Source organism: Platalea leucorodia (genome assembly GCF_965183815.1).
Source record: "Platalea leucorodia genome assembly, chromosome: 20".
NCBI classification, from domain to species: domain Eukaryota; kingdom Metazoa; phylum Chordata; class Aves; order Pelecaniformes; family Threskiornithidae; genus Platalea; species Platalea leucorodia.
In genome coordinates this window covers 8673451-8700608 of record NC_138842.1, presented here as the reverse complement: position 1 = coordinate 8700608, position 27158 = coordinate 8673451, and the positions used below count along the sequence as shown (strand labels likewise).

Here is a 27158-nt window from a genome sequence, read left to right as displayed (position 1 = left end):
ACCGAAGCCAGGAAGACCCTTAAGGCGTAACACCGGAGCGAAATAAAACCACGGAGGGAGCTTTTTCATTCTAACATAGAACAAATGCTTTTATTGCACTTTTAGAAAAAATCTGCATAGTCCTAACAAAGAGGATTCCCCCTCCGCTTACTCGGAACATTTTAAAACAACTGCCGCAGCTCAAACGCAAGGACAGGCTGCCCGCAAAAGGAAAGGCAAACGAGGCACAACGTTTACAGAAAGTCAGTGAAAAAAAACCCCACCACCAACAAAAAAGGAGCCGGTTCTAGCCCCCGCAGCTGCCATCCGCGCTGATCCGGCGCTGAAAATCCCCCAGAGGCGAGAGGGAAGTCTGCCACCCGATCCGAGAGGGGAAGACCCTTTGGCATGGCGTGACCTCCCTTAACCAGCGAGCCGTCGCTGGCGCACGAGGGTGCGGGAGACAATCTCTACAGCCCCGTCCCTTGTTGCTGCCGCTATTTGCTTGCGCCTTTCTCGGAGGAAGGCTGCTGCGCGTCTTCTTGTGCCGGTTAAAACACAAAAGGCAAACGCCCGCTTGGCTTGAGCGGAACAGGCAGCTGCCCGCACGACTGCCCACGCGACGGCGAGCGTGAGCCACCGTTCCTCTCTGCTTCCCCGTCACGCCCTCGGACTCCCGCGAGCAGGAGCTCGGCGAGACCTGAGCGTACGACCGCTGGTAGCGAATCATTCGGGAAGACGTACGCGCGCCTGACAGATCAAGCACAGCTCGTGGCCTGGCTCGCCAGAGGAGCCGGCCTCTTGCTCTGCTGCTGTCGCAGGCCCAGGGATTTGTGTCTAGAAAGCTGCCAAACCAGAAGAACCTCCCGAGACGGCCTGGGGACCCCACGGCAGCGGTGGGGTGCTGCCAGGGACCTGCCGCGTCACGCTAGTGCCGTGGTTCAGGTCCTTGGCGTTACCGCCGAAGGTTTTATCTCAAAAGTGCAATACTGCTTTTTATTCGTTCGTATTTACAAAGAACACGGCTCTGAATCCGAATCCCCCCTCCTCTCCCGTTCACACGTTGCCCAACGGGAGGACCCCGGGCGGGCAGGCGGTCTGCAGCGCGTGCACCGCGCCGCGGCGGGGAGTCCGCAGTCTACTTCACCGTCACGGTCGAGGCCTCGTGAATGGACTCCATCACGGCTGCAAACCGGCTGCAGAGGTCGTAGGGGGAGTTGGGCCGGATCTTCGGGGGCTCTTTCAGAACAATGACCTCGGTGGAGCAGTCGAGGAGCCGGGGGAGTAGCTCGCCCAGCTTCATCTGCAGCTTGGCTGTCAAGGGGGAGAGGAGGAAACAGTCAGCGGCACCGCAACAGCGAAAGACCAGACGGCAGAGGGCTCCAGGGCCGTGAGCTGCAAAGCTGCGCCGCCTTTTAGAGAACCAGCGCTGGCTGGCAAGTCAGAGGTAACTACATGTTGCAAGGTGACGCTCAAATACTGGCTTTGCATTCGAGTGAAGCAGAGCGCGCCTTCATAACTTGATGTTACGGCCTGTGGCGTCTCAGACCTCGGTGGGCATCGGCCACTCCTGGCGAAGGACTGTCGCCCAGGAGCCGGCCGCAGAAATGCCACCGGACCGCGCGTTAAAGGCCGGCACCTTCGGACAAAGACCAGCAGGCGGGAAGGGGCGACGCCTGAGCTAGCTCAGGTGACCCGGGAGGCGCGAGCACCCTGCTGCTGTTCCCTCAAGATCTTCCGTGTAAGTAACCGCCGTTGCGGCAAGCCCGTGAATGGGAAACTTGCCTATTAGCAGAAATCTATCCAACTTCTATTCTTTACAACGGTATTTTGAGAATAAACATCTGTGGTTTTGCCTTATTTTCCTATGGCAAGTTTGTCCTCTGCTAATGACAAAGCCCCTGTAATGACTCCAAACCTTCACACACAGATCAAGGGGGTCGAACCCAATTTCTCTTAACAAAAACGACCGCAGAGGAGTTGTGGGAGCCCAACTCCAGGCCGCAGAAGGAAATACAGAAGAAGAACGGCTATCCAGAACCAAAGGTCAGCCACAAAATGACAAACCTCTCTTCAAAATGCAAAGATCCCCTGAATCTGCTCCCCCATCCAGTCTTCAGCAACTCTGGCCATGTTTGTGGCCACTGATAAAACGCGTTCCTCCCTCCCGAAGAGGAGCACGCCCCTGCACCTAAGCCTGCCGGCCTTCTCCTGCCATCTACGGGGAGCCCTCCGCTCAGTAAGGCAAGCCAAAACCAAAGCGCGCCTAGATAACGCTAAGCCCCCGTTCTGAAATTAGCTTTGCACGTTTCAGGGAAGAGGAACCCTCCCTCCGCAGCTTTAGTGCAAAAGATGATCAAATTCTTCTGTAACGTAATTCAGCGGACGATTCAAATACGTTTCTCCTCTCGCAGTCAGAAACGCCCGAACGTGCTCCAGCGCAAAGGCCGGGAGTTTAAGGCAGTGTTTTAAACGGTCCTTTCATTCCTTTCCAGTTCAGCTCCAGACACTGCCCTGCCCACAAACAGCACGACAAGGTAGCCGTTCCCTACCGTCCATGTCTTCTCGTCCCAAATAGGAGCACCAGCGGTTTCTCATGACCTCGATGGCATCCAGGTCCTCTTTGGAGATCTCGAAGCTGTTCATGAGGTGCATGCAGGGGATGATCAGCTCGTTCAGGATGCTAATGCCCTCTGCCACACGAGCCTCTTCACAACTCACGAACAGAGAGGCTGCCACCTCGTTCAGCTTCTAGGGGAGGAGGGAGAACCAGGGGACAGACTGGTGAAAAGCAAGCGGGGACCTCAGGTAACCAGCGTGCGGTCAGGACAGGCAGGCAGCTCGGGCCCCTTCACCGATGGCCGTGCGGAGACGCACAGACCAACAGAACCAGGCGCCAGCTTCTGGTGGAGTAGCCACCTTTAATCGCAGGGACCACACCATAGAAAACAAACTGATAAATATATATATGTAGGTACCTATATGTAATTTACTATGTATACGTAAAGAGTACACATAGCTTATTTATAATTCTGGTTTTAAGAGGCCCAGATCCACATCCGCCTTCACCCAGCCTCCCCGAGAGCCCTGCTGCACATTCTTCATTGAATTATTATTTCCCAGATTTCCATACTACTGCTGGTACTGAGGAAGGGGCAGAAGCCACGGTAACAGGCACGAGAGAGACAGTTACGCTGGCCTTGGCAGCCGTGGAGCGTAAACTGAAAAGAAACCTCATTTTTATGCTGTTTTTTTGCCCCCTGTGGAAGAGGACGTCATCTCTTGCTCAGAGAGAGAAAGCCATTAACATTAGAAATGAATACTGGAGGGGGGGGGAGGAAGCGAATGGACAGAAAACGATGCAACAACTGAGTTAACGACGCAAGCGCCGAGTTAAAACCCAAGAGCACGTTCGGCAGCGTCCGAACCCTCCCCGAAAACGCAGCACGCTAATTAAGCATGCTCCTAAAAGGGGCCACGGTACGGTCCGATTCCCTGGGCAGCGCCCACCGAGCAGCCGGTGGGTGAACCGCACCACGGGAGCCGACGTCACCCAGGCTGCTCCCTCCCCTCCTCTCTAAGAGCGAGCGCAGAGCTCCTCAATACGAACCAGGAGACACTTCCTTCTGTACAAGGCGATCAGCGACTCGTTCACTCCTCTGTTGGTTCCTTTCACCAGCAGCTTGGTGTTGCTTTGGTAGGCGTAGACCAGGTAGCTGAGCGACTCCTGGTACCTAGGAGAAGAGTGTCAGCTCTCCAGCCCGCAGGCTCTGCCAGGGTCACAACTGCAGAGCACTCGGCCTTGTTAGCTCAGGAAATATCTTCCATTTGGCCTGAATGGTAACTAGCGTCGGGCCCGACAGGAAAAACTTTGTTTCCTTGCCAAAGCATAAAGGAACAGCTGCCCCACGTCAAGTAATTAACGTTCCTTTTGGCCCAGCGTGCCAAATGAGCGTCTTAGGGAGAGCCCTTCAAAGCCGAGTTTCTGTACAACTTGGCCTGAGCGTGAAGGCCAGCATTGACCTTTTTTTGTATGGCTCTGGGAACTTTGCACTCTGGGAGAGCGCCCAAAGAAGCGCAGGAGGTAAAGTGTTCCGTTCCTTCACATATTTCCAGCTTATAAACCCCCTGGTGCGAAAACAGAGCAGCTGACAGAGATTAGGTCGTTCCAGGGAAGCTCTAAGGGGCTCTCGCCCAGCCTCTTGTCAATTTGCCCACCTGAATTTGGTGGCTCATCACTGCTAACCACCTCAGAATTCAATTCTGCTTCCATCCATGTATCATTTCTGAAAGCCGGTTTATTTTCCGGATTGGAAAAATCACTTTTCAAACTACAAACCTTTCATAAAATGGCACCGTCCTCCTCCATACTGCACTATTTATGTAAAATACGGGTTCTAAAACACTAGGGAGAAAGAAAGGCCCTTTTAAAATTCCTAAGAGTCTGGAGAACTCCAAAGCGTGCGTTTACACAAAGTATAATGTCCAATTCAAGACAGTTTAATTGTAACACAGGAGTCCAAAGGGAGGGGAAAAAAAAAAAAAAACCAGCGGTGGCAATCATTCCTGCAAACCCATCTCTGGAAATGAAAATACAAAGCTCTACTTCACAGAGGGAAAAATTCGGGCAACTCCGAGAAACAATAACCGTACCTCGTCACAATATTTAAACTGTTAACCGAGGTTGGCTGTGGATTCAAGAAACGGCTATTAGCAAGCCAAAACGAAAGCCCATCGGCCTCAAAGGCAAGACCGAACGCAAACTGGCCGTCACGGGTCAAAAAAGAAGTTGTTCTGTCCAAGTGGCCTCTATTTCTAGGCTATAGTTTACCTTCCTCCAACACACAACGAAAAGCAACTTACTTTCTATTCTGGTACAGCTCCAAGCCTGTCAGCAGGTAAACTGACACCTTGCGAAAAAGGCTGTAGTCTTCGTGCCATCTCTGTTGAGGAGCAGCAAGAAAGCAAAGCGTCAGCGTCACCCGTAACGCGCACAGGCGCCTTTTACACTCCTTCGCAACTCAAAAGCCCGTCAGATTTTACCCGGTGAAGGCTTTAAAGGCCTCTCACAAGCGACACACAAACAATCAAATGCACAGACATTCCTCAAAGCTCAGGAGATTTCCAGCGTGTTCTTCCTCCCTTTCAGCACCCTTCTGCAGGCACACGCTTCGGACAGCAAGGAAGCTGCCGATAGGCGCGCCAGCCGCTGCTGCATTCGCTGGCGCTGCTCCGCGCCGCATTCCCCGCTTCCCGCGCGCTGCTTTGGACCGCGCCGGTTCCGACAGCGTGAAGGATCAAAGGCGGTGTGCGGGTCCCTTACCTTGTACTCCTCCATATCGACATCGTCAGGACCGATTTCTCTCAGCTTTGCTCGTGCTACCTTCATAATGCTGATTGACCTGCTCCATGGAAGCAGAGAGGGAGAAAATCAGAACAACGGCCCCGGCTGCTTCCAGATGAGACAAGCCTCACCTCGGAATCCGCGGCACGAACCTTTCATCGTAGCTGAGGTTTTTGTCCGCAAACTGCTCAAGAAGGGTCCGTTCCACCACCTGCTGGGGAGCGTTGTTTTGCAGGAAGTAGACGAGCACGTGCTGCAACCGGGCGTCGCTCTGAGGGGTCGGGGTCTCCTTGGCAAGCAGGTAGAGCCGGGAGTACTCCTCGTGGAACGCCTGCCAACGAAACGCACGTACTAACGCGTCCGCTCTTCTGCCCGTGGGAATGCCACCGCGGCCGATACGAAGCTTAAACCTGCCCTCGAACGATGGGATTCCCGTGGGCGATACCTAGCCTCCGCTGCTTGGTTATATTCTAGTGGCGGATGGGAGCCTAGGAACACCTGGAACCATAAACAAGAGGCACCCGCACCAAGGCAAACCACAGGCACGAAGCGTGCGCTTTCCAAAAGCGCCAAGGTGTCTACGTGGCTTTCAGAGAGGGGGGCACACAGCTGCCTTAGACAGTGCTGGTAATCCTCTTGCAAGCGCTGAGGTTGCAAACATCGATCGCAATACGCTTATATCTGTCACGAGTGCAAGACTATCTTGTGATTTATATTCCTGTAGATTAATAGCACGGGAGATTTCTGCCATGCGGCATTTTCAGTTAAATCTACCTGCCTGTAAAATCTAACACCAGCTTCAATATTCAGCAGGGCTCATTCTTTCAGATCCCTCTGCTCAACACCTACGTTTCTTGAGGACACATTTTACAAGAGAGGTCACAGTAAGGGTGCATGTTCAGGACCAGAAAAAAAATTGACAAGCGCTGGTTTGTTTTCTGACGACCACGCTGAGGACCTAGACAACAGATTCTGCAAGGCAGGCAAAGAAAGTCTACTTTTTATAATCCAGATCAAGAGAATTACCAATGCTAAAAGGATAAGCAGAATAAATAGTGGAAGGTAAAAAAAAGGTGGTTGTTTCTCCTGGGAGGAGGGAGCTCTCACAAGCTCTGAAAATTGTTTAGAACTGAAGGATGCGTTGCCACAATAAGAGAGCAGAAACAGAAATGCAGGACAGAAAGGCCACTAACTAAAAGAAAAACTGCACAAATTGTTCCCTTCACGTTCTTGATATGTCAATATAGCATAGATTCTTCATTCCGCGAAAACAGATATCCGTACTATTGGATTTAGCAAACAAATAAGATACCTTAACAAGCCCTGCTTCAGACCCGTCTCGATCAAAGGTCTGGCGGGCTTTTGCAATAGCCAGGATGACACCTTGCATGGCTGGACTCAGCATCACCTACCACGAAAGCAGGAAGAGAAACAAGAACAAGGACAACGGTGACAGACAGGGAAAGAAGAGAAGGCACGGTGAAGAAAGGAATAAATTTTCAAAAGATAAGGCTTACAGGAAATCGTATGAATGCAGGTGGAATAAGCCACCGCCGTGATTTCCTTGTGTACCGCTTACTCCATCTACCACATGCACTTCTCATGCAGGGCTTTTTTTAAGCACCGAAAGCTCTAAAGGCTGGTCGCTCCAAGCCCTGAATTTGTAGATCTGACAAGCGAGAACGTAAAGCACACCAGCCGTATCCCCTCCGTGCCCCCTCCGAACTTCTTAAGCCACACACACACGAGAGCGGTGCCTCACAGCAGAGCATTTCATTGTGCCAGCTTCACGCAAGCGTATATTAAACATACTCAAGGAGCAACGGTCTCGGTATTTATGTGAAATCCGATGGCGCTTGCGAAAAAGACTGAACTTCCAAAACACTGCTCGCGCATGTATGAGTGCGGTTAAACGGTCAGATTCAAAAAATCAGTAGCTAGGGTGCCATAAGTTATGTTATTAGCGGTTAACGGTCTCTGAGAGAGGGGACGAAACCGTAACTGAAGACAGTAAAGAGGCTTGTAAATACATTGATACCACTAGGATCAATTTTGATCTAGTTGTGCCAGAAAGAAGACTTAACGGAACTGTGTGCAGATCTAACGATCAAATGCTTTTACAAAGCTGCTTGTCTGATGGCTTTTAGAAATGAAATTACTGAACAATTTAGTCTGGCCTTCTTCATTTCCACAGTGGGAAACGTGGTTTCCATGCCAGACTGCTATCGTACCCCGTCTTAGGAAAGCTCAAAGCCAGCTAACTGCAAAGTTCCAGGTTAATGACCGGCAGTAATCAACCCCTGCACTGGGATCTGTACCTCCTCATTATATCCGTCTGCATCGGATCTAACGGGAATCTTCCCCACACTGGGGATTTCCACTTCAGAGACCTGTGAGCTAGTTTGGGCAGCGGACTCTGTTTCCTTAGCGTCCCGTGGTGGCTCTGCCTGAACTGTAAATGCTGTTTCTCCCGGTTGGGCCTTCGCTGGCTCTACCTCCTTGGGCTGTGGCCAAGAAGAAAAACAAGAAAAAGAGTAAGAAAACCCAAAGCAAAATACAGGAAAGCAAAAGGGGACCGAGGTAAAGGTGGCACAGCTACAGAATCACACAGAAGTGGAAAGAGCAAAGGTCTCTCAAGAAGGATAATACAAAGACAAGAACGGCTTGCTCCCTGGGCCAGGGCTCAGCTCCTACCTCGTAGAGAGCTGCCTCGACACCGTTCTTTTCATAGGCGTCGGCAGTGTTTGCAATGGCCTTGGCGGTCTGCTCCTTGGCGATCATGGCGTGTTCGGAGGACAGAGAGCGCACGCTCTGCTCGCAGACCGAAGACTGATCTGTCAGGACAGAGGTGTGGTATTAGTGAGCACGAACTGCAAGACTTCTCTCTTGTTTTAAAATGTTTTGTAGCTTGTCTGTGCGGGATTAAACAGCTGCTGCATTCACCCCGGCGGTGAAGGCATTTCACCGTGAGCTTGTGCATACCCCTTTTCAGCGGGTATGGCACACACCATCAGGGATCGCCGAGCAACGCTTTCCCGCTCCAGGGAACAGCACTTGAACATTTTCTACTCGATATTTATTTAAAAAACAAAAAAAAAAGCCTGGAAGCAAAATGAGATTAGCCCATTATGATTAAATCAATGGGAACAGCCTTTCTGGTGACAAGCCTGGAAGGCTTTTGCATGTGCAAAACCAGCAGAATTTCGTGTTGCCAGGACAGAGCCTCCACCAGCTGCCTTTGCTACTTCATCAACAGTCTCTCCTAGATATCTAGAAATTCATGCAAGGCTCCAACACGGTGGTATTTTTGACCAGCTGGTCGTTACCGGTTCCAACACGGTTTGCAGATTCAGACGTGGTATTACCTGGTCCTGATTCAGAAGAGAGGTCCTGCGATTCAGAAGCAGGTGAAGGCTCCATCTGAGGAATCTTGCAAGATTGCTCCTCCTCCCACTCCTCTGCCTCCTGCTCAAGTCGCCAGTTGTCCTCCTGGATGTAGTGTCTCAGCTCTGGGGGCAAGGCTTCGACTTCCTTCTGAAACTGTCCGACCTCTGAGCCGTCATCCTCGTCTGGAAGAAACGCAGGACTGGCATGTAACAAAACACATGGTAGCAGGACAGTAGAGACTAAACAAATACGCAGTATTACGGAAAGCCATGATCAAATTGGCTGAGGGATAAATGGGAAAAAAAACCCCAACTTTCTACTAGCTTTGTGATTTAAGATGATTCATAAGCAAAAGTGCCAAAAAAAAAAAAAAAAAAAAAGACAAATCTAGAGAGTTATCTGAAACAAAACCCGGTTTGGTTCTACCACTGGATGGCATTTATCACAGAGAAATTCCAGAAACGGCGCCTGCTGATGCAGTAGGTCAGAAATACATCCTTATTCAAGGGCTACTGTTATACAGAGAATGGTATTTACACTGCTGATAGCTGCAAAATTCACAATTCAGCTGGAGACATCGTATCTACAACACTACATAGCATATAAAGGTAGGGAACCGCACGGATTCCGTAGCACGAGTGTCATGCTGGTATTTCTCAGCACTTTTTGAGATCTATTTCAGTATTTGGTTTTAAAAGCACAAAACCCAAGTAGTATCAGCTTTAGACAAGTCTTAAAATGTATCAAAACCAAACAGCAATTCTCTACACCAGATATTTCTTACGCACCCATTGTAAAAGCAAAACGTCTTTAAAAACCAACAAAAATCGCGTTAAATGGGGGAGGGGGGAGGGAATCATGGGTTCATTTCAGAAACGGAACTGTCATAGGAAGGCAGACAAAGAACGACCTCCAGATCCTCATCAGCCATATTTAGCAATGAACAGAATGACAGTTCTCCATTGTTTCCTTCTACTTATTACATCAAAATGAACCACGCGTGAAATTATTAGGTTCTTCTACAGCTGTTTGCCATGTATAGTGCCACGTGCACGATAATTTCTCCACGTAACTATTTATACATTGGCACTGCAAACATACTTGCGAGTCTAAGCCGCTGTTACCAATAACGCATGCACTAGGAAAGGCTGCATAAAACAAGAGCCCCGCTTCGGTTCAATATAACGGTATCACTAAAAAGCAAGCCAGCAAGTCAGAAAGCGTGATAAAACCGGGAGAAATAAAGTAGGTGTTTCACATGCCCCTACAAAAGAAACACTGTCCTATAAGCTATGTAAAGGGTCCAAGCGAAAAACACCAGCAGCAGATGCACGTTGGAAGTGGCAAATGGGGAGCTTGAATATTTACACACGTTAGTAATACACCAAGTACCCTACCTAATCTCACTAGTACCGTTCTTTCTGCAGTTTTCAACCCTATCAGGGATTTCGAAACGAATCGAGTACGGGGCAAATTACTTTGCTTCTATCTGGGGCAAAGATTTTTGTGTTGCCCAAAGACAACTGTGCCAAAGAGAAGCTGAGGAACGTAACGATCACGCAGGCTAGAGAGACAAGATAATACACAAATGTCTAATTAACCAGCGGTTTTGGCTCCAGTACCTGCAACAAAGCGGGACACCTTATCGCTTATGTACATCAGGCAGTAGGCACTGGCATTCTTCAAGCCTCCGAACGAATCTCTCTCCAATTCTTCCCACGATGATTCTGTCACTGAGATGTCGTTGTATTTGAGCCAGCTTTTTCGAGGCTGGTCGTATATGTAGGCCCAGTAGTGACCAGCATTTGCTTGCCCTTCATGTACCAAGACAGCGTGCAACCGGTAGGGAACCTGCAAGTTCACATGGACGTAGTTTTCAGACGTACTTTTAGTAAATAAATTTACTAAAGTCTGACCTCCGTACAAAAACTGCAAATGCATTCATAGCTGCAGCCTGGTACAAGACTCTTGATTCAGATGGTAAATTTCCGAAGTGAGAACTGACCTCTAAGGGAAAAAGCAACAAGATTTTCATAAGGAATCCTTTCTCTGCTTCGTCGTAATATTGGGATTTTTAAAAACACAGTAAAGTGGACAACTTAAACTGACAGCTACTAGCAAAAAACAGTGTCGGCAACATCACTTTAATATTTACCTAACGAAGCTGCACTTCTTACCTGCTGGAGGAGAGGGTCACAGTACATTTGTTCAATGGACAGGCTGATTCTGGTAATAGACTCCTTCAGATCTGCCAAGAACATTACGAATGAGGGAAACACATAAAAATTAAGGAGTACTCATCAGGCTATTCTGGCCGCTTTCCCTTCAAAAAGTTTGAAGCCATGCAGTAACTGTCAATTACACTTAACACCAGGGCTGAAGGCTGCACGAGATCAGCTGTGGATCAGGATGTATCCAGCTGAAGCAGCAGAGGGGAAATCAGGCTGGTATTCAACAGAAAAACCACAACAAATACATTTGGGGCCAACCTTGCACGTCTTGTTCGATCTCGTTCCTCCATCGCTGCAGACATGTCCGAACAAGGGTCAGCTCTTCCTCGGAAACCACGTGGGGAGCTGGACCTTCAGACATTTCTGCTGGCGAACCAGAAGGCTGGAGCGGCGTGCTCGATTTTTGCTGCGGCGAGGGGTTTGCCAAAAAGCAAGCTGCATCTTCAGTCCCAGTATCCTTCCTTTCTAGTATGCTGTGAAGCAAAATCCAAGAGCAGTGGACAGGTGTTTCAATCTTTCTCTTGTTTTTTCTCTTTTTGGAAAACAGCATGAAATAGACCAAACAAAAATCGCTCCAGAGCCACAGCAGGATCTCCCTTCCGGGATGGCACAAAATGTAAACAGGACAAGTACATTGAGATGTACTTCTCCCATAACAGACCCAATGAAAGTATCGGCCAAATAAAAGCTAAAATTCTTACAGACCTCTGTAAGCACAGCGCCACAATATGCTATTCTAAAAATTCCTTCCCTTACTACTAAGAAACTCATGTATTTACTCAGCTTAACTTAGAGTGTAAACCAACCATGCTGGCCAGGTTTGTAATAATCCAATATTGCAGTAATTTACTGGTTGATGAAGCAAAAAAATTAGTAGCCTAACATAATTTAACTCAGAATTGCTGCTTAGACAAGGAATATGGTGATGCTTTTGGAAAAGGAAAAAGACCAGACTAGATGCAGTGTTATATTTACACAAACAGAACCAAATTACGAGCAAAGTAGTGAATGACTACTTGCACAGGCATTCATACATTACAGCATCATGCTCGCAAGTGCTCAGATAAATAATCCACTTTTAGAATCGTAGAATCGTTAAGGTTGGAAAAGACCCTTAAAATCATCGAGTCCAACCGTTAACCCAGCACTGCCAAGCCCACCACTAAACCATGTCCCCAAGCACCACATCTCCCCGACTTTTAAATACCGCCAGGGATGGGGACTCAGCCCCTGCCCTGGGCAGCCTGGGCCAGGGCCTGACAGCCCTTTCGGTGAAGAAGTTTTTCATAATATCCAACCTAAACCTGCCCTGGCGCAACTCGAGGCTGTTTCCTCTCATCCTATCGCTTGCTACTTAGGAAAAGAGACCGACCCCCCCCCGGCTCCAGCCTCCTTTCAGGCCGTTGCAGAGAGCGATGAGGGCTCCCCTCAGCCTCCTCTTCTCCAGGCTGAGCCCCCCCAGCTCCCCCAGCCGCTCCTCCCCAGCCTTGTGCTCCAGCCCCTGCTCCAGACCCTCGCTGCCCTGCTCTGCATGCACTCCAGCACCTCAGTGTCTGTCTTGTAGTGAGGGACTCAAATTTTAGAATGCAAACCAGGAGCATCTAGCTGAAAGGCAAAGTGTTCTCCTAGAATTATTTTTATTTCTGTTTACCAACCCATTCGGCTGCGAAAGCACGTCCAGAACACGAGGCTCGGCTTGGGACTGCAGGAGTGTTGTCTGAGAGCCCTGAGCAGAAGAAACTACAGCTGGCTTTGTAGCGATGAATTCAAGAACGTACTGGAGCATGTCAGGCAGTGGAAAGCGGGCTGGGCCAGAGCCGTATTTCATGTACCTACAGAAAAAAGCAAGATGTTGCACGAATGAAGGGATGCGACTGTTTGGTTAAACCTGAAGGGACAACAGAAGAGCAACAGGGAAGAAAACTCCTGGGTCAGGATGGAGACGGTTCAATCAGCGAAGGAAGGACGGGAAAAAGCCAGCTGATGCAAAGGGACACACTCACCACCTCCCACCAGCGGACCTTGAAAGCCTCGAGGCTGCGGGGCACGGCTCAGCAGCAGCTGACGCACTGGTGTGCTGTCAGCACCGGTTTAGTCACAAAACCAAACCGGCGGCTGCGGTGACAATTAACTCCGGCCCGGCCAGACCCTGCGGGACGCTACGCACGGGCCTAAACGTAAACTGCTTTCGTGACGCCCACCCGAACCTCACCGAGCCCAGACCACCAGGGCTACCACGACACAGCGCACCTCTTTGCCTGTCACTTGTTCACAGAGCTGTCATTTTAAAACTAAAAACCGCAAGCAAGTTTAACGCTCATTAACAGGACTTTTACACAAAGCACCGGGAAAATGAAATCTTCTGGTTGTCCATGAACCAGATCTTTGCGATCGATCCACTTCCTTCCCCAATAAATAACGCCAAATGCTAAGCTGGAGAGGACATCTAATGTAAAAAATAACAGAGGTTCTTTTCAATGTATTACTGGGCTTCGTCACTGGAACTTGCCAACACAGCTGACAGTGCCAACTGTACTATTTACAGAATTTATTCTTGTAACAGCATCGGTAACATTCAGAAACCATCAAAACCACGAGTTTGTTTCGGAAAACACACTTCCTCACTCCACGCTCCTCAGGACAAACCCGGTTCTGTTTGCCCTTCCTCTACAAGTTTCTCTTGCTCATTCGAAAGGAAGCATTTCCACGCTGCCACGGGGCAAAAAAATAAAGCTAGCCGATTACTTACCTTTCCAGTTTCTGCTGCAGAATTGCCATTTTCTCCTTCAGCCTCTTCATTTCTTCTCTCTTCATCTGAATAAGCTCTTTACTGCAGTAGAGGTACCTAAACAGAGAAATACAGAGCCGTGCCACGTGAGATTTGTTTACTTCTAACATCCACAACCTTTCACGCGTATTTCAGAATCCTTCCTTGCCCACCCGTACAACCTTTTTAATTCCTGTAATTACAGTGAAGCAATAGCATTAAACGTACCGTACAACCGAGCAACTCACCTGTCCATATAAATAGTCTGGGGAAATTCTAGCTTGGTGTGAATTTTCTCTGGCTGTCCTAGTGACTGATTGAACTCAAATCGGGAGAGTTCAAAGGTCAGTACTGGTGGGAGTTTTGTAAACCAGCGCTGTAACGAAAGCAGAAAGGCCCCCAAAGGGACTCGTTTTAAGATGACTGCGAAACGGCACATTTTAGACCAATCCTAAATGATTTCAGACTGATCCTAAATGTCTGTTTGTCTTTAAATACTGATTTAGTAGATATTTTGTTTACGGAGTGACTAGGCAGAAAGCCAAATTTTACGTGATTAAAATTCCCGCTTCCATTTTACATTTTTACCGTGAGAAAGCCTCACGATAGCTTTCAGAAAGTTACTTTTCTTTGCCTGATGCATCCAGCTTGATGGATTATTAACGGGTCCAGCAGTGAATTTTACAAAATTAGCAGGCACTACACAAACTCTGGATGTCAGCTAAGAGCCTCCAAGAGAGTTCTTATCTAATGTAGATCACATGCAATGATGAGGAACAAAACAGAAGTCCTTAAGCAGTACCTGATTCCTTACCCTCTCTCAGCCTATTGATAAACGATTCAATTTAGAGATTCAGAGAAGAAACCCACTTTCTGTACGTTTCATAAACTGTTTCAAAGAGCCATGCTGAAAGAAAAATTCTCGGTTGAATTTACCCTTCCTCCCTCTCTTCCTGGGCTCACCAACACTTCCAGCACCCACTGCCAGAAGCGTCCTTCACCTACCTGAGCATGGCACCGCCCAGACAATGCTCCCTGCTGGACTCAGGATGAGCATACTAAGCTCCTTTTCCTTTGCAGGATTCGTGTCACAGGTCCTGCTACAATAAATCTGCTCCCCACCAAAGTGCAACAGCACATTTGTAGATCTAAAATATTTACAGTGAAGGTGTGGGCTTTTTTATTATTTTTAAAAAGCTTTGGAAGGAAATGGCCAGGAGGCAGCAGAGCTTTTTGAGAAGGAGCCAAATCTTCAGAACAAGGGAACATAAAACCAAAGGAGGAATGATTTACACACCTATTATCTAGGAGAAATGCAAGTTCTCGTTAATCCCACTGATGCTTTGAGCTTCAGTACACTCACCTACGTTCTCAAAAGACAAAATGCACCTTATTCTCTATGTCCCCTATCATGCAGTCCTCTAGCCACGACATCCTAGGAAGTGAAATTAAGATGCAGAGTTTTTCCAGTCAGATTTCTCAGAAATAAAGCCAGAGCCTTTTCCTTCTATCCGTACAGACAAAGAACGATTAGAACATCTCCACGATCAGTCCAGTTTCCCTTATCTTTCAGGAGAGGATTTGGAGGAGCTAAAAAGCTTGGATTGAAAAGAACCTGCCCGACTAGCTCCCTACATCCTTTTGTCTCTGGCAGCAGCCCACATCGGTTTCAGCTACATCTGCTGTAAATGCATTTGAACAGCTTCAGGCAGGAACCAGGAAAACCAGAAACAAACGCTTGAGCCTGGAGTCGGACAGGGCTTACCCGCCCAAGACTTCGTTTCTCCTTTGCTAGTTTAAACCACGGCGACACGTTTTTCAGACGTTCTCGCAGAACTGAAATACCTTTCCCTGCCCCCTCTACACCAGACAGCTTTGCAAATTTCTTAACTGGTATTTCCCAGTCTTTCTCTAAGCTAACTTCTCAGCTGCTCTTACACATGTAGGATGCTGAATGTAATGCTACACCTTCACTTTCTACTTTGCTGCAACTAAGTATTTTATGATTGGTTTGTGATTCGTGAGATTTTTGGGGAAAAAAAAAAAAAAAAAGAGAAAAAAATCAGCACAGTCAGAAGATAAGAGTGAAAATGAGAAGGAAAAAAAACACATACAAATTCCAAATGGCATACCATGGAGTTAAGCACTGTACTTTTACCCTCCGAAAATATGGAGGCAGTGGTTCTCCCCCTACTCAGGTACAGGTAGGCTTCAACAGAAAGAGAGAGACTTTATCACACTTGCATCAGAAGCAGATGTTTACCTTTTTAATTTAAAAACAAACTCCTCGAACTGCTTATATAGGACAACACATCTTTACGAATAAGCAAAGACTTAGCGTCTCACCACGTAAGGCTAACATATATTTACGCGAGATTCCAGGTATCCAGAAAATATTTTGTATTCAATTCAACGTTTACAATTGCCATTTAAAGTTATCGAAATATACTGAGACACCCCTGCGCTATGCGTGTTGCATTTTTCTGCAGCAGTCAAGGAAAAGCTCAAAAACAAAACGTAAAACTGACCTCCTGTCCATACTTCACCGACTGAGATGCTGTCGCCTCATCCATCTCTCCCTCCACCATGGCTCCTTCCAAGCACTCATTCAAGTTTCGATAACCATTTACCTGAAGGGGATACTGACCAAAGGCTTCGATCTTGGAAAAAGCATTGCCTGGATGATGGAAACGATACAAAACCCGTGAACTAACTTAAGAGAACAAAAAACTCGGGCTGACTCAAAGAGTTTGTCGTCAGCACCAGTCAGAGGCACTACTCGCAAGAACCGAACCGCATTATATAGCTCGCTCTGTACGCCTCTGTCAGGGTAAGCCTCCTTAGAAACAAGTGCTCTCAAATACATGAGCGCTTGCGAGTGTTTAATCTTTTCAGAAGACAGACTTTATAAATGTTACAGACAACTTTATCAGGACGACTATCTGCAAGTTTAAAAAACTAGACAACTTCATCGGGAACGTGCAACACTATCCTACGTCATCACTGCTATAAACCAAAACACGCAAAGGAGTTAAAACGTGAATCTACCAAACCCTTCACTCACCCTCATGGACACCCTCAGTCAAGAAAGTCCCGTAGAAAAGTTGTACCATTGGGTTTTCGGATTTGTCCCCAGGGCTCCTGTTTTAGAAAGAAAAAGCACACATTCACTTGCAGGTGTAGGCTGCAAAAAAGCCCCAAGTCATAATCTAAGCCTGTGCCTGGGAATCTTCTACAGTCAAAAGTGAAGTTTTCTATCCAAGCACAAAATACAGAGAAAGCTTCTTATCTGTTTCCATACTCAAAAGCATATCATAAGACTTACAACAGCCAGGGGGGAAGGAAAAAAAAAAAGTTAAGGCACTACCTTTTGAAACGTAGGTCCAAAAACCCAGATCTTTCACGTACACCAGTTCTGCTGAGTTCCCCCAAAAAGCTTTTTCATTCTGCAGGCCATACCGGCATTGAATAAAGTCCTACGCTTACGTACGGAAAATGTACGTGTAACACTTCACAAGCATCTTTCGAGCTTAAGGGGCATCATCCTCGGTAAACAACAAACTCTCCTTCGTTTACTCCAACCTTTCATGTAAAGCCCTCTCGTTTACTGAGGCGTCGCATTTAAAACCCGTTTCTCCTCAGCGTCAGGTCAAACTCCCGAGATCACAGGAAACTCACTTGACGTTCACAGCAAGCTGGAACGCATCCTCCAGCCAGTCCAGTAGTTTGTGTGTAAATTCACTCACATCTTGCTAGAAGAGAGACAGAAGTCGAGAGTGAGACGCAGCACCAACCAGAAAGCGTTTTCACGGTCTACTGGTTTCACGAACCTACTGGAATACAACCCGACTGGTATTGCTGTACCTACCCAGCCGAAAGAAGTGTGAAACTCAAGTGCTGTGCTGATTTAGACCGATAATGAACACTCTGCTCATCTGAAAACTAGATCAGAGGAAATTATTGCGATCGCTACCCAACTACCCAGATGGCACTGGGTAGAGCACTGTTACGCTGGCTGTTTAATTAGCAAGCACGTACATTTCGCCTAAATGACACAGGGACAGCTGCTTGTCAGTTGACAAACATGGGAAGAGGCCTCGGAAAGTAATAGCGGGATGAAGCGAAATAGGATTGCTGCGGCTGCGAGTGCTGTTTTGAAGAAAGCAAAAGGCTTTTTAAGGCGGTTTTACCTGCTGTTCTTCAGCGGATCTAAACGCATCCCTCAAGAGTTCCAGTGCTGCAGAAGGGTCTACAAACTTACGACGTGTCCCCAGCATTAAAGCAAACAGACACTGAAGTTCTTGCATGAACGCAATATTTCTTTTTCCCTGCATCGCAAAAAGAAGAAAAGCCAAAACCTTCCTGCAACTCAAAAAAAGCAGCATCTTAAAACAAAGGGCTACAGAATACTGCATGCACATACCTTTAACAGGTACGCTAACGACCAAGGAAAGAGGAGACGTTAAAAAGGACAAAAGCAGAAAGACATGCGGTGTCATTTCTCGGAAGCAATCTGCTCTCCCGATGGATGCACGGGAGAAAAAATTTAACCGAAACAAAACCGTTAGAGAAAAAAGCGCCAGAAGTAACAATTGCTAAAACAGAAGGCAAAACCTGGTGAATTTACAAATTTATTCTGCCTGCAGTTTGGGTTTTCTTAGAGTATCAAGAGCACACACGAAAGCAGTAAAGCAAAGTCTCTTAAACGGCGGCGGCCGCAAGCTAGAACGATATAACAAGCGAAGGATAATTCTACGTATGCCTCTTTCTCTAAATATTTCCTAAGCACCTCCTGCTGAGCGCTCTCAGAAGGTACCGGGGCTAGAGGGACCTTCAGGCTGGCTCAAATACCAGTGCTTCTGTGGTGCACGCGAACAAATGAACAATCTGGAGCTAACAAAGAAGATTTACGGGACAAGTTTCTCCCCGCACCACAGTCTGAAAGAAGCTCTAGAGGAAAGCTTTACGAGAAACATCTGATTTTTTCCTATGGTGATTCTGCCTTGGAAAAGTATTTCCCAAATTTGTCTTTAACGCAGCCTGACAATCTGAAAGCCATCAACATAGGCGCAGGAGTCTCAGATGGCCCCAAATTAAATCCGCTTAGAGAAAGAGCAGAACAGCATAGCACAGAAGAGGGGAGCTTCACAGCGTGACTCGATGAAAACTTACAGTGCGACTACGACAACTTTCAAGCACGTTTTGAGGGAGGGAGTACCCAAGGACCAGCCTCCGAAATTCCGGCAGCTGAAACAGAGACTGAAAGGAAAGGAGAGGTAAAGACCAGTCAGCACCTGCGAGGACTTGGCTCACTGCAATTTCATGCCCCGTTGTCACTCCTTCACTCGACAGCTTTTCTGTTAACTTCTAATTCTCCGATGGCCTCGCGTTACTAAATGAACATTGACCAAGCGAGCAGACTGTGCGCCGGACCAGCTCATTCGTACCCACCAAAGAACAAAATCTCATCCTGCCGTTTCTAGGAGAGATAGAACCATTTTAGCAAAGAGTATTCTATTCTGCGTAGGCAAGCTGCGGGAAAGCGCCCGGGAACAAGGCACAGTGAGAAAGGGGCCCGTTTGAAGCTTTCTCGCTTCCCCTCAAAGCTGGAGACACACAATTGATCCATGTCTATCTGCTGACGCGAAATGGTTAGAAGAGACAAATCTGCTCGGTTCCACTTATTGTTGTCTCTTCTTGTTTAGGTTATCACTAACAATACACGCTGCCTAGTCGCTTATTTGTTCAAGCATCTACGCCAGCGTATCCCATTAACTGGAATATGATACGCCATGTATTACGGAGCCAACAATAACTGCAGTAAAATTAAATTATCAGTCCACTTTGCCAGTCAAGCTTCTGTCACGCAGTAAGCATTTGGACATCGCTGCACCACCAAAAAAACCCCACGTACGTACACACAGACTATGCATCTCTATCTATTTTTAGGCAAAGTCTATTCAACTGCTCTTTGGCTCTTTCTGTGCACGCCCAGAATAAATCACAACCATATCAAATAAAAACAGAAGTGTCGTTTGAGCACGGTCACATTCGCTCATCTGCATACGACGAGCACTCCACAGAGCGGCTGCGCAGTTAATTCTAACCGATGGACATTTTGACCCCAGGACCACAGCACCTCCAGAACTTTTCTACCAGATTTACCTGTATGACAGCGCTAAACCAACACGTATTGCCAATGTTTTTCATTCCAACGGGCCAGTCGCCCACTCTTCTCCAGTCATTCTGCTTGGGGTTCTCTCCCCAGACTTCACAGCGTTTCCTTTTGGAGCGATTTTTGCTTTCAGCGGAATGCGCTTCCTGCGGTCTGTCACAAGAGATGCACACCGTGCTGTAAAACTCCATCTCACAAAGATTCTCGCACACTATGGGAATCGTACTCCCCTCCAGTCACACGCGGGACACTAGAGCCGGGCGCTGTCGGGCGATACCCAGCGCAACAGGCAACAGATGTCTTATCTGACTCCAGAAAGGCTGCAACTCTCAAGTGAGGTGGATGGAAAACACGACTGCAAGACAATTTGGAACGACGGAAGAAGGTAATAAGATATGCACGTTTTTCTTCACGAACTAGCTGCATGCGAAATTGGCGCCCGTAGTCACTATCGGAGGCAAATCCAACCCACGATAAAAAGGAGGCAGCTACGCAGCGACTGGTGCGAGGTGCATCGATCGACACGGGAGATTTCAAGGTGCTTCTTCCACAGGTGCCCTAATGCCAGCAGAGCATCCTGTTGCGCGGCATGCCAGCGACGGCAGCAGGGACTGAACAGGTCACAACTAAACCCCCTTTTTCTATTCCAACCATCACTTTGCAGCGCTGCCCCAGCAGTAAAGGTCAACTACCCAGAAGGCAATAATGACCCAAGCACCTTCGAAAAGCAGCAGGCATACATCTGGTAGGTGATTTATGTTTGTTTTGCAGTTACCAGCTTAAGAATCCGCTTACGATACCCGGGAAAACCGAAGCCAATTTACGGACCCACTGACCTTTCAGCAGCGTCTCTTTCTGCAGCCTGAGCTTTTGGCGATTCCAGTGGTCTGAAGGCGTCGACTGCGCGGAGGTCATCTTTGCTGTCAGGGGTAAGTGCAGTAGTAACATCTAGAAGCGGAGGCAGCATTCTGATCAGTTTTCCAGCAGGAGCAGGCAAACGTTTTCTTTAAGAGGAACTTCTAGAAAAGGTTACACTTCGCAAACACGATTTTTCAATTGACAGAGCGTAATTTTTTAGCTCAAGTCTTAAATACAAATGCTTGTAGTTTGGATCGTGCTAGGAAACCTCAAAAGCCATTGAGTGGGCCGGATGAGGAGAACAGGACAGACCGTGCAGCTGTGTACTGGCCAGATTTCCTCTGCCCAAATTCAGAGCTTGAGGGAACATTTCAAATCTCTTGACATAATGAAACAGGAACATCAGCTGCTGCTTATATGTGCTGTGCCTTGGCATCAGTGTCAACAACTGACACTGTTTCGAGAAATAAAGGATTTCAATAAAACCAGCATGATCACGCAGAACCGCCTTCCTTCACTCGTGTCAGGATGCTCAGCTATGAGTCATTTCACGTACTAGCTACGTAGAAAAGAAGGAGAAAGGAAGAGGAGTAGTTCTGGAAGAGGTGGAAGCCTCATACAGTGGAACAAAGGGCAGCTGCGCTGTTCCGGGTGTTGCTTCAAAGCTCCCAGCACAGATTTTTGGCCTTGTGAACCTGTCCAGCGATAACATCATTTGGGAAAGCTCCAGTCAACAGATGTGTCATTAGCGAAAAGGTTTAAAGAAACTATTCTCAGCTACCTCAGACTACAATCCTGCTTTTCACATCTCAATGTACCAAACTGAGGCTTTTGCCAATACCTGTAACATCTATAAAAACATTTTTCAGGGAGTCAAATTGCTCGCTCAAACACCATGTTAAGTTTTCATGAAAATATGATCCTAAACACTCAGTTTGCCCGCTCTGCCAGCAGATGCCGTTAGAAAGAAATGTACAATCCTTGACAGGGATTCAGTTCTCTCTCTCCTGCTTGCTCTGCTTTAGGAGCTTTCTGGGTTTTCTGTGTTAGCCAAGACCAGCTGTTTAAAACGATAGCTTTGTAACCATGATGTGTCATCTACAAGCACTATTAAAACACTGTTAAGTCACTTCCCTTTCGGACGCAGCTCTCCTTCACCAGGAAGGTTTAATTCCCTGGGCTGTCCCATGGGAAGCCGTGAGTACTGGCAAAACCAGATCAGCGCCAGGACAGGAGCCGGAGGGGTTCACTGGCAGGAGGAGGGAGGACCGATGCTTCCCCTTTCGGCTCAGGCCGAAACACGTGAAACCGTAAGGGTAAGCAGAGACAAACCACTTACTTTGTGGGAGCTGTTTGCCCACAGCGCTTCCTTCCCAAGAGGATGGCTCCGCAGCGGCCGCGTCCTGAGCCGGCTCCTGAGCGTGCTCCTCCGTCAGGAAGGTGACCGCTTCCATTAGGTCTCCATTAGCAGCCTAGCAGAACGATAGGGGAAAAAAAGCCATAGCGCCGGGGTTACTTCATCAACATTTGCATGATATTCAATGCACCCGTGGCAGAGATAGGCACACCGCCACCAACTTTGCTTTCTCTGGCCACAGGAGAGAGCTATCTGTTGGTGACAAGCAGTAGTAAAAAATGAAAATAATGAAGGCTTGAATTTCTCCGTCAGAAAGCACTTTGGCTTTATTACTAGGGCAACGCAGACTCCATTAACTAATTTCACTTCCCTCACAAGAGATTCGAGCAGTTGCAGAGGGCCTGAAGCGCGATGGGGCACTTTGCCACCAGGAGAGACTCACAGGAATCAAACTCTCCGTGGATTTCAAGACATATATCTCTTACGGAGCTAGGGCTTTCTTCAGACCACCGCTACGGGCTAAACTCCTTTAAATTTATTCTGACGTTTTCTGGACATAGTACTTCTCGATGAAACATTTCAGAATTTCCTTAAACAAGCCTCTTTCTTTGTATATTTTCAGCACAGCTCACATCCTGCTGCTACATCTCAAGAGGATGGATGGCATCTGATGATTCCGGACTGATGCGGTTGCAGCCAGTTTAATGCCACGATTTATAAATACTGAAACACGCACTACGAGGAGGAATCTTTCCAGGTAAACGTTGCTTCTCCAAGTACCTGAGATTCCTGCGTCCCTTCACTTTGGAGCAAAGATGACTGTTCGGGTGATGGACAAGACAACCACCAGCCACAAAGCTACCGATGTTATTCTGGCTGTCCAGAACTCCTGAAGCGGTTTACATGGAGAAGAACCTGCCCTGACCCACTAACTTTGTGTTTACACAATGCAGGGATAACAGAGCAAAACTTCCGGGCAATGTTTACAATGTTTTAGGATAGCACGCGCTGCTGCAGCACAGATTTTAAGGTCTACTGTTAGAAAAACGAACTGTTGTCAACTCAGCATAGGGTTTTTGTTTCAGACAGGGATGAATACACATGAACCCCAAAACTGCACGTTCCCTGCTGACACCAACAAACGCTGGCCTACACGTACCTGTGTGCCTCGCGGGTACACCTGAACGAAACACAAGTGAGGGGCAGAAAAACAGCGGAGGATTTACCCTTCGCCTCCTACACACCGAACCAAATTATTCCACACAGCACACGCTGTATCGCTTTCACAGGCCGCCCACTGACTATTTTAGCGAGGACTAGCTCGTTATCAGCCCGCTGACACGTCAGCGAACATCCGACCCGTGCATGACGTTTTGAGAAAGCCTGAACTTGCCTGACTTTGGGGCAAATTCAGAGGTCTCCTTTCCACAGAACAATGACAACAGGCACAAACCTTTAGAGCCGCATGGAGGAAAGCTGAATCTTGAATTCCTGTGATCTCTTTCAGCTGGTTTAAGAGCATCTGGCAGTCCTACGTGCAAGAAAGAGAGAGCTCATATGAAAAGGTGACCAGGACAGGCATCGAGCTGTTTCTGCAAGGCTTGCCGAGGGCTCGGTGGAGTATTGCTTCTTTCTTTCCTTTTTACTGACAGATTGACACAAAAAACCCAGTCATGCTTGCCTGACGGCGATACCGACATCATCTCGAACATCGCACTCAATTTTTTTTTCCCCTAAACGCACAGACTAACGTTCAATCCGTTGTATCCTCGCGAGCGCGTCAGCGGGCCGGAGAGGAAACGCTATCCCCGCTGTCGGATGCGCCCCACCTGCGACGGGGACGGGCACCCCCTCCCCCAGCGAGCAGCGGCATGTGCGGCGGGACATATAAGGAGGCCGCGTGTTCTCGGGGCACCGGCGAGGGGCTATTTTAAGTCTGGCCGCACATGCCATTTGTGCACGTCATTTCTCGCTGACAATAAGGTGTCAGAATAAGGGCCCGAGAGGCTGCTGTCGCTTCTCCTTCCCCCACCACGCAGGCAACTCGAGGTTTGGCGAGATACGCGCTCTAGGCTCTAAGCCACAGCCATCAACCTATTCTTTGACTGGTCTGACCACTTAAAAAGGACGATTACAGAAATTTTCTTTAACAGACTTATCAAATCCTCACAGACTCGGCTTACCACAGGAGTGGCCACTGTGCTTACCGAGCCACGAATAACTTCGGTCAACCGGCTATCGGGGCGGCAGCTCTCTACAAGGAGCCCCCTCCAGCAGCGAGCCCCGATGCCGGCTGTCCCACCACCCCCCTTCGCGGGCAGAGTTCAGCTGCTGCCGCCAACGGCCCAGTTCGGCCGAAATTCGACGCTGCGACATCCAGCTCCGTAATGCCGGCATCGCACATCGCATGGGAAGGAGGTCACAACAGAAAAACAGCCGGGACTGTACCGCGTATGCCTGATTTATGAAGGCTGCCTAGGATCCTGCTGTCAGCACAGCCCAATGAATCCCAGTTTCTTAAGATCACACGTTTAATTCATCTTAACTGGCAAGGTAGCAGACAAATAAATTCAAGCTTCTACTTACTCTCATTACTGGGAAAAAGTTTAAGATGCTTTCATGCCATCGGAGCACAAGTTCCACCCAGCGAGTAGCAAGTCAACTACTTCTTCGAGCCCGTTCATCCACACCGCTGACGGATGCTACTCCACACATAAATACCGTAAAGATAGCACGCATTCATACCGGTGGTTAAAACAAAAAAAATCCTAGATTATTTTTTGATGGGAATTCCCCTGACAAGTTATTCGCGATATTCCCTCCTAAAATACTACTTTTGCTCAACTTTTACAAGAAAAAAGCGTGCGTGCAGACACGCACCCCTCCCGACCCATCCCGTGCACTCTTTTAGTGGTGAGAAAAGCCGAGGTGCACTGGAAAGCCCCAGGCCCAGGCAGGGGCACGATGAGGAACCGCACGATAAGGAGCCAAGGGTATGAGGCCCAGGACGGGCATACTTTCACAAAGGCAAACCACTTATATCATGTTGCTAATTTTGCTACCTTAGCGAGCGGCGTGCTCGTCAGCTAACCCCACCTAACGCTTCAGGGCGTATTTTTCCGTTGGAGAAAAAAAACCCATCCTAATAAACGGCATTACAGTAACAGAATCGGAGGCAGGCCAGGGCATGATTTTCAGGGGTGTTTCTGCTTCACCAAAAGGCGGATTTAATAAAGCCTGCTGTAACCCTAAAAGCTAATTACTGATCCACCGCTCTAAGTCACCACTTATTATTCTAATGATTTCCAGCGCAATTTTATTCAGCCTTTGAAAAGAAAGGTTTGTATTAACAGCAGAGGACTTATCCCATACAACGAGTTTTGAGAGGCTTGCGGCCGACTGGCAGCCCACAAAAACCACCGGGAACCACGCTCTGTGCAACAAATTTGTTAAGTTTTGGGGGAGTGCACGTGGTTTTGTTGCTATAACTAGTCTGGCTCATTGCTTTTTGAGGTTAGGCGCCGTGGTGCTTTAAAACAAGCTCTAGAACTGGTAATTAACACCAGCGTGCTGCCACTATTAATACATACCGCACTTGAAAAACCAAACCAAACCAAGGCCCTACCTGCCGGAAAAACAGCAACCCAAACCAAAATGCTATTAATGTTAAATTACAGCAATAGGAGATGAGTACAAAACCAAGAGGCTGAGAGGAAGGAGGGTACTGGAGATTACAGCCGGCCAGCGAGCGATGAAACGGAAAGGTTTTGCCGTTTTCCTGGCTCTGACGTGACTCACCGCGCTCAGCAGTAGTTTGTTTTGATGAGAAGCTGTGAGCGGGGACCGGTGCGAGTGTGGTCCAAGAGTTCGAGGGGCTTCCACAAATAACAGTGTGCGAGGAGGAGGAAGGTGGTGGCGGCCGCAGAGAAGAGGCATGCGGAGCCGCGGCCTTCAGCCTCCGCACCTCAGCTGTGCTTTTTACCACTGCGGGGAAAATGGACGTGAGGAGCGCGAAGAACCCGCAGGCGGCAGCAGGGACAACGCCCGCATCCCCGACCGAGGCTTTTACAAACCAACATCCGTCAAGGGAAGGGGCAGCGGGCGGCGAGCTCCTCCTCCGTCACCGCGTGCTCCCACACGCCAGGTGCTGCCCCGACATCGTCCCTGCGCAAGCGGGAAACCACTGCTGCACCGACGCGGCTCCCAAACGCGCAACGAAAAGGTCGAGGCCTTTTATCCCGCTCACGCCTTCGGCGCCGGCCTCTCAGCAGCGCTCCCCCGGCACCCCGAGAGCGCGGAGACGCTCCGGGGAGTGCCGGCGCCTGTGTGAATTCGGGACACGCCGAGCCCGGAGCACCACGGAGGGGCGGCGAGCCACGCGTCCCCTTCGGCGCTCGGCTCCTTTTAGAGACAATGAACGCAGAGCCCTGAAGTTTGCGAGCAACGGGTTTGGTTCACGGGTGTCGGCAGGTGCTGGTTTAGCGACGGGGACAGGAGAAAACGGGCTCCGGCTCCTCGCCGAGGAGGAGGCCGTCGTGAGGCGGCCGCCCCCCGTGTGCCGTCCCCGCAGAGCGGACGGCGCGCGTCCCGCACAACCCATCGTCACCCCGAAGGCGAACACCGCGCACAGCCCGGCCAGCGCCCCAAGGCCGCCTGCAACGACGCAGCCGAAAGACGAGGTCGGCTGCCGGACGCGAACCGGGAGCCTCGCCCCGCGGGACAGGGCGGGAAGCGCTGGAGACCCGCGGCGGGCTCCGGCGGGGACCCCCTTCCCGCGCAGGGCCGCAGGCCTGAGGAGAAGCGGGGCCGCCGAGGCCTGAGGTGCCCGGGCGGGAGGGCCGGGCCGGGCCGGCAGCAGCCCCGGCGCCGGGCGGGCGGGGAGCAGCCCCCCCCTCCCCGCCGCCTCCCTCCCCGCCGCCCCGCCGTCTCACCGCGCCGCCGCCGCCGCCCGGGGCCTGCAGCTCGGCCGTCATGCCGCCGGCCAGCGGGGCCGCGCCGCCCGCCGCGCATGCGCGGCCGCGCCGGTTCCGGCCCCGCCGCCGGGCGGGGGCCGCCCGCGC

The 27158-nt window shown here is 49.1% G+C and overlaps 1 protein-coding gene across 4 annotated transcripts; it reads right to left on the bottom strand.

Annotated features, from left to right (window-relative positions):
* Positions 1–69: 69 nt before the first annotated feature.
* Positions 70–27092, bottom strand: USP28 (ubiquitin specific peptidase 28). Of its 4 annotated transcripts, XM_082330724.1 has the most exons (25): positions 25897–26857; positions 24685–24800; positions 23552–23629; positions 22081–22213; positions 20720–20831; positions 19874–20036; positions 18881–18967; positions 17899–18036; positions 17387–17460; positions 16773–16849; positions 16237–16385; positions 13957–14084; positions 13691–13786; positions 12597–12773; positions 11200–11414; positions 10888–10958; positions 10333–10561; positions 8689–8892; positions 8018–8157; positions 5476–5654; positions 5303–5381; positions 4843–4922; positions 3590–3713; positions 2532–2730; positions 70–1293 (listed from the first exon to the last, which is right to left on the bottom strand). In XM_082330724.1, exons 2-25 carry the CDS (start codon positions 24688–24690, stop codon positions 1118–1120), a joined length of 3114 nt encoding a protein of 1037 aa, XP_082186850.1. In that variant the 5' UTR covers positions 24691–24800; positions 25897–26857; the 3' UTR covers positions 70–1117. The 4 variants fall into 4 exon arrangements, with proteins under 4 accessions (XP_082186850.1, XP_082186849.1, XP_082186852.1 ...); XM_082330723.1 differs by lacking the exons at positions 24685–24800; positions 25897–26857 and adding an exon at positions 27030–27092; XM_082330726.1 differs by lacking the exons at positions 17899–18036; positions 18881–18967; positions 19874–20036; ... (3 more) ...; positions 24685–24800; positions 25897–26857 and adding an exon at positions 17577–17615.
* Positions 27093–27158: the final 66 nt, after the last annotated feature.

Bases quoted from the DNA above. Each gene is read 5' to 3' on its own strand.
- USP28 (XM_082330723.1), bottom strand. From the start codon at position 27,071: ATGACGGCCGAGCTGCAGGCCCCGGGCGGCGGCGGCGGCGCG. The intron at 20,037-20,719 runs GTCAGTGGGTCC...CTCTTGTGACAG, and splicing joins GAAAGAGACGCTGCTGAAAG to ACCGCAGGAAGCGCATTCCG. The intron at 16,386-16,772 runs GTGAGTGAAGGG...TCCATCATCCAG, and splicing joins GACTGAGGGTGTCCATGAGG to GCAATGCTTTTTCCAAGATC.